General features: G+C 39.1%; 1 protein-coding gene across 4 annotated transcripts in view; it reads right to left on the bottom strand.

Annotated features, from left to right (window-relative positions):
• Nucleotides 1–7232, bottom strand: part of bcl7a (BAF chromatin remodeling complex subunit BCL7A) — a 56138-nt gene extending 48906 nt beyond the window's left edge. For 2 of the 4 annotated variants that reach the window (XM_072587446.1, XM_072587445.1), the window contains exon 1: nt 7057–7229. In XM_072587446.1, coding sequence (XP_072443547.1) covers nt 7057–7148 — 92 coding nt within the window. In that variant the 5' untranslated portion in view covers nt 7149–7229. Of the gene's footprint in view, nt 1–7056 lie in introns of all 4 variants that reach the window. The other 2 variants (XM_072587448.1, XM_072587447.1) reach the window with 2 other exon arrangements.

Raw genomic sequence — 7232 nt, forward strand, 5'->3', positions numbered from 1 at the left:
ATATTAATTAGTCATTCTATCAACCAGCACAAAAACAGCAGTGGTAGAGGTACTGCTGTAGAACATTCAGTGACAAAGGACTCTGCAAAGAAAGTCCTACTCAGTCAGTGACTTTCAGCCAAGTCTAGGATACTTCAAATGACTAGGAACCACAGAATATCCATAGTGCCTGGTCGACCATTAAATCTATTAAACAGCACTTGCGAGGACTTTAGTTCCTCTAACATGTGAGATCAAAACTGGTTTGGCTAGAAAGAGATTCAAGAAATACAAGGGCAATGGAATCAAAGCCCTAAGTAAAGAAAGCAGGTCTACAGAAATTCAAGGTCGAGATCCAAAAACCCACATGCCCTAGCGAATAGATGATGGGTAGAAAGAGCACAGAAAATCTAGGAACTCACTGACAGTCATGATGGGCATTACTCCTCCAGTACTGTTAAATTCTTCTGTGGACCAAGCACCCAAGCAACTTCCCCAAATGTGCTATTGATAAAGTGGCATTTATCAAGGACAAAGAAACAGTGAATGCTCATTGGAAGGAGTACTTCAAGGGTCAACCTGACCAAAATATTGACCTCATCCCCAGTGTATGCTCATCATAAGCCAGCCCAAAATGAGGTTGAAAATGCCATCCAACAGCTGAAAACCAACAAAAATCAGAATCTCAACACGAATACTAAAAATGTCAGTTACATACTTTGTGCCAATGCTCGATACCATGGGGATGGAAGAGAGCATGCCAGGGGATCTCCAAGACACTTTAATTGATGCTACCTTCAAGAAATGAGACAAGACCAAACATGGTGACCTCAGCAACATCTCTGCTGTTTGCATAGGAATCATTACAAAAATCCTCCTCAGTTCTTCTCCCAGCAGCCGAAGAACTCCTTGAGAGATCACAACACAATCTATTAAAAGATAGTAGACATAATCTTCACAGAAAGACAAATCCAAGAGTAGAGAGCAACAGAAATCTCTAAGTAACATCGGTCTAAGAACATTTTATAGACTCTCCTAATGGAGGGTGTCAAAGTGTCCACAGGAGTTGAATTTAAGCTGGTTATTGTGAACAGTGTCAACTTTAATAACTCCTAAACTCCATGATGGTGATCTTGTTACCTTCACAAGCTCTTACAGATTTGTCTTTCTCAAACGTGTTATGTATTCACTTTAGAACATCTTCAATTGTGTTTCGATTCCTCATTCAACATATTCAATTTGATTGAAGTCACAGTGGGCAGCTCACAGCACCAGGGTCCCAGGTTCGATTCCAGCCTCGGGCAACTGTCTGTGTGGAGTTTGCACATTCTCCGTGTCTGCGTGGGTTTCCTCCGGGTGCTCCGATTTCCTCCCACAGTCCAAAGATGTGATGTCAGGTGAATTGGCCATGCTAAACTGCCCATTGTGTTAGGTGCATCAGTCAGAGGGAAATGGGTCTGGGCGGGTTACTCTTCGGAGGGTCGGTGTGGACTGGTTGGGCCGAAGGGCTTGTTTCCACACTGTAGGGAATCTAATCTAATTGTTAGTTGCTTCATTCATGTACAACATTGATCAGTTATGTCATTTTCTTCTCAGGTGTGTCAAAAGATGGCAGCTTTTTTCAGGAGTTACAAAATAAATCATACAGGTGCCACAAGTCTCAAAAAAAAATATCATTCAACTCTTCCCTTCCATTGTAAAGTTGCAAGATCTTTTCATTTTCTGATGCAAGTAAAGTTACAGGGATGTGGTGGATCTGGGTGGGATGCTCTTTGCAGTGTTGGTGTGAACTGGACGGGCCAAGTAACCTGCTTTCACACTATAGTAATTCTATTCAATAATCAAGTTTCAAAGAAAGAGAGATGATTTCATTAAAATCTACAAACACCTAAAAAGGGATAAACAGGGTAGATACAAGCAAAATGCTGCTCCTGTTTGGAGTGTTCAGAACCGGGGGCACAATTTAAAAATGAGTGCGCATCTTTTAGAACAAAGATGAGAATTTTGTTTACTCAGAAATTTGTGAAAAGATTCCAATTCCGAAGGATCCCAAAGTGGCTGCAGAACTTCAGTCTTGGAATATGTTTAGGGGTTGTTAACATTTTTTAATTACCATTAGCGCAAGGGATAATGTGGATAAAAGTTATTGAATGTTCAACTGCCCAATCTTATTAAATGGCAGAGCAGCCTTGACAGGTTGAATGGCCTAACTTGGTTCTTACATTCCTAATTTGAGATATTATGCTGTTTGGAGGAAATACACAAACTTCCAAAATTTCCACAGCCTTGCCCTCGCCGTCACAGTATAATACTGGAAACAGCATTCAGATTTAAAGCTCCACATGCTGTTAAAACATGGATAGCTTTATTTCCCCTCTACAGGAATAAAAGTATAGTAGGTGGAAATGTGTATAATGCAGTTTTCAATACATTGCACATAACATTCCTTTATCAGACTTTTCTACATCACAACTTAATAAGCAGATTCACAGTCATATTATCTAAAGATAATGCTGCAGACACTATTGCCTCTCAAGTTTCCAGTTTTCTCTGCTTTGCCATCTCTTTTGTATTTGCTCTAATTTCCAACTCAACTTTTGAAATGCCATTTCCCCCTTTCAAGGTGAAAATATTCTAGTCCCTCTATTTTACTTTCAACAATTCTGCATTCATCTCCATTCAGCCAGTGTCGCCATTGATGTCCACTTGTGTCAGACTTTTTCCACTATTTCCAACAGCCAAGATTGATTTGATCTTTATTTGGAATTGAATCATAAGAATTGCAGATGCTGTAAATCAGAAACAAAAACAAAAGTTGCCTGAAAAGCTCAGGTCTCCGTATCTGAAGAGAAATCAAAGCTAAAGTAAAGGGTCACTGGAACCAGAACGTCAACCTTGATTTCTCTTCAGATACTGCCAGACCTGTTGAGCTTTTCCAGCAACTTTTATTTTTGTTTGATTCAATTCCAACCTGTTTTCAAAAGGGGTCTTACCATTCGCTGCATTTTCCCCTGCAAATCTTAAGGTCAAAAGATATGCTATAGTCACCTGCATAAAATCAGCATTAATTTTAATACAATTTCAAATAACCTACATTTGAAAATTCAAATTTATGATTACATAAGACAGCTCAGCTCACAGTTAACATACTACTAGCATGTGTCAGTTAGTAGACCAATTTAAATCCACCCTGTTTTCTATTCCACAATCAATTTCAGGACAGAGTTATATTTAACTGCATCAGCATTAAAAGCTCACTTTGATTTGTCTCATATTGAAATTTCATAAGATTAAAAATTAAACTTTGATACTTTGAATAAGATTCTTGTTTTCCATTCATACGTGGGATGTTTGCAAAATGGATTTACTGCACGGCATTTTGTAGATGGTGCATACTATAGCCACTGGGTCTCAATAGCAAAGGGAATGAATGTTCAAGGCAGATGGAATGCTGATCAAGTAGACTGGTTTATCCTGAATGGTGTTGATAGTCTTGAGTATTGTTGCAGTTGTACTTATCCAAATAAGTGGTGAGTATACTACCTCACTCCAACATTGATCCATGGCTTTAGTTCACTGAAATTTATTCAAGCAACAGTCTCCAATTATAATATGTCCTTTCAAAAAACTACTGCAAGATCAGATATGAAGGTTCTTTCATCAATACAGTATGTGTTTGCTGACACAGCTCACTTCTGGACACCAGCAACTGCATTTGCTATCCATTTTTGCATCCCATTCTGCCAGTCCATGGATAACCATGGTTCTTGATAACTGCTGAACCTTCAATTAATATTTGAACTTACCCTTTATTCATTAGAACCTGTGTCAACTATTCACCTACACTCAGCAAATGCTCTGTGGAATGCGTTAGCTGTGTGCCATCATCATTCACATTTGATTAACAGTTAATTCCTACCGCATTCTGTTCCTCAGGATCTTCACCACAGAACACAAGTATGAATCACAATGCCTTCATTTTAATACTTTATAAAAAGTCCCAACTAATAAGGAACGAATTTTAACTGTTGGCTACATTTAATACCAGACCACTTATTAACATCTTTCCATTCTCTACTGTCCATTATACACCAAATCTCCTAATTGTCTTGGATGAGCTCATTTTGTCCCCAACTTTTGACACCACAGCTTTAAAAACCATATGCCACTAAAATAGATTTGAAAAGTACTGTGCTGGAAAAGCACAGGTCAGGCAGCATCCAGTTCTGACATAAGCCCTTCATCAAGACTGTAGGGATTGTGCTCAAAATGTTGACTTTCCTGCTCCTTGGATGCTGCCTGACCTACTGTCCTTTTACAGTGCCACCCTTCAATTGACTCTTCAGCATCTGCAGTTCTCACTTTCCTCTCATTGACTTTAAAGCATTCAAGTACACAAAAAAGCTTGTCTTCAAAAGCAAGCAGAATATCGCAGTACAGGAAGCAATTTAGAACTTCAATCTGACTAATGATTGCAACTATAGCCCCTAACTGCTCAGAGTGCACCTTGACATGAATTGCCCACACCAAGGCAGTTACCAACTTTTTGTTTGATAAGCCTACATTTTATAAATTACTCTAGTTTCTTTTCAGAGACAATACTTGAAAGGATTTTCAATTGGGAAATCATAACCATGATACTCATGTTTTCAAACATGAACTTAACATTTACAAGTTCCTTTATCAGGCAGAAATTTCACTGCAGCACTAAGTGATTCCCATTCATTTCTCCATGATTGCATATCTGTTTACTGCAAGCTCATTAACACCAAGTCCAGTGACTTTGTCAGAAGAAAATGCCACTGGACTCAAAACGTTAACTCCTTCTCCAGCATTTTGTTTTTGAAATTTAAGTAGGAACAGAAAAGTGTCTACACAATCATGATACCGTTGTGCTGGTTTTTATTAGTTAATGCCATTAATAATGCCTAACATAAGAAACAGCAGTTAACGGAAAATAGCAGTTCAACTGACTTTCTGAAAATATTTGCCTCATTATTCTCCAAGTCAAATTTCATCATTGCCTTAAAGTTTACTAAACAACATAACAATTGAACTAGGGACATCACGATTTATGAAAATGGTTTACTTCAGTCAGTCATTCTACATAAGACATGACTCTTTTGTGACATTAAATGTAATCACCAAACCTAAAATACAATATTTTTTCATTCCTTATCCTTACATTGATTCACTAAGTGAGGATCAATGCAACGTTTAAAACACTGATCAACATAGATTCCACAAATCACGACAGCAGCAAAAGCACATTCCTGGTTCCCCTGCCCCAACTCAGGAGGAAAGAAAGTCCCCATTGCTGATTGTTATTTAGCGATCCAATGTTGAAAACATCATGTAAAGATGTTATGCAGGATAGGATCAAACTTGGCAGTGACTCCTTTCATCTATGATCAGCCTATTAACACTTTTGTTTCACAAGAATAATTACAAATTAATGCTGAGTAGCTCAAGTCAAGTCTTGAGGGCAAGAAATCTGGAAGGAAACAGAATTCAGTTTAAATTAATGACAAATTAATAAACTACATTATGGCAATCTCCCAAATCGCTCTCCAATTATGTCAAAATGTCCTTCAATGGTTTCAGTAAAATTGTATTCTATAAATATCCTTTTGAAGCAACTGTGGATGTTTTATTATAACTAAGATCCTTTATGTAAAAGTTTTGTTTCTTTAAAGCCATCATAGAACTTGGTTCAAGTAATAGTACTCTTGTCTGTCAGAAGGTTAAAAATCCACTCCCAAAGAATCACTGACTCATCTGATCACAATCTTTCACCTTATATTGGTGAGTTACATAGTAGAATCTACATTGTTACCCATGAAAAGACCACCTATCCTCTCAGAGGGGCAGGTTTTGGTGTACAACAATGGCTATACTTAAAACCACATCTTTGCCTCAAATTATGTTGAAACAGCCCAAGTTTATTAAAGTTGTAATATAAATTTAACGGTCTTCCTTTACTGTTCCTTTTCTCAAGGAATGCCAAACATACTTGCAATTAAAAAAGTTAACAGAATCCTTATCACCCACAACGCATTCTACGTAATATCAAGACGTCAAAAGGCGGATTTACAAATTGTGATTCTAAGCAGCAGCGCAAATTAAATCTGGGTAAGAGGTCACGTTAGGACACCAAGATAGCAGCAATATGAATAGAACACGTGGATTCTGGTTACAATGTTTACAAGTAACTGAAAACAACAGGACACGGTGTTATTGTGTGTAATCAACAGCTGATTGTGAAGTGGATACAACAAACTGGTTACCTCTGCCAAAATTTAACTTCACTCAAAGTGAAGTAGAAAAGAATAGCAAGACGAAAAAAAAAAGTCATTCACGAAAAACATTTTATTCGTGGCTAAAAATATATATTTTCCAATTAGCGCAAACATACGCACTGGCCCGATCATGCAATAGAAAATATGCCGTCTGAAAATAGTTGATAAATATAGTATTGAGAAAATGCGCGCACTTTTTAAGATATTTAATTTTACATTCGTTTGATATAGTGACCCCGTTGAGGTTGACTGCTTCCTCTTCCCTTCCTGACCTCGCCCTGTACTAAAGTGCGATCCAAAGCGCTAAATTTAAAAACCCTCATCAACAATAAAAATGAAAGAGGGCTGTGGAGCGCACAAGAAAGCGCCGCGGTCGAACAGATCCTGGGCAGCCCCGACAAAGGACGCGGTCTTCCCACAGCCTGCAGCCGGCACCGACACAAAGCAATGGCACAAGCTTCATGTGACTGCAGCGAAATGGATTCTGGGTTCAGCCCTCATTCCTATCGATGTGGGTCGGCTTTGAAGTGATTTTGTTTTTAGAAAATATTTAAAATAAACCTGAAAAGGCAACCCCTAACCAGCTGCCCGCTCACCGGCGACAGAATTCACCTCCTACCAAACCTGGATGCCGCTCCGACCCAAGTCATCTCCTTTCTCCCCCCCCCCCCCCCAACCACCATCACCTCCTCTCTCTTCAGCGACCGAGGGAAACAACGACCTTTTAAAATTTATCCAGCTACCTTGTTGGTTTTGCTTTTTAAAAATAACCCCTTACCATTTCCGTACTTTTTCGATAGCTGCCATAACCCGTTTGATGTCATCCTTGGCCCTGCTCCTGGTCTCGGCCCGCACCGACCTGCCGGACATGGTGAATTGTGGAAAGGCCGAGCGCCGCCAGCACAAAGCGAGCGAAACAACCTCTCTCTCTATCTCCCCGCCCCCCCCCAAACC

Source organism: Chiloscyllium punctatum, chromosome 17 (genome assembly GCF_047496795.1).
Source record: "Chiloscyllium punctatum isolate Juve2018m chromosome 17, sChiPun1.3, whole genome shotgun sequence".
NCBI lineage: Eukaryota > Metazoa > Chordata > Chondrichthyes > Orectolobiformes > Hemiscylliidae > Chiloscyllium > Chiloscyllium punctatum.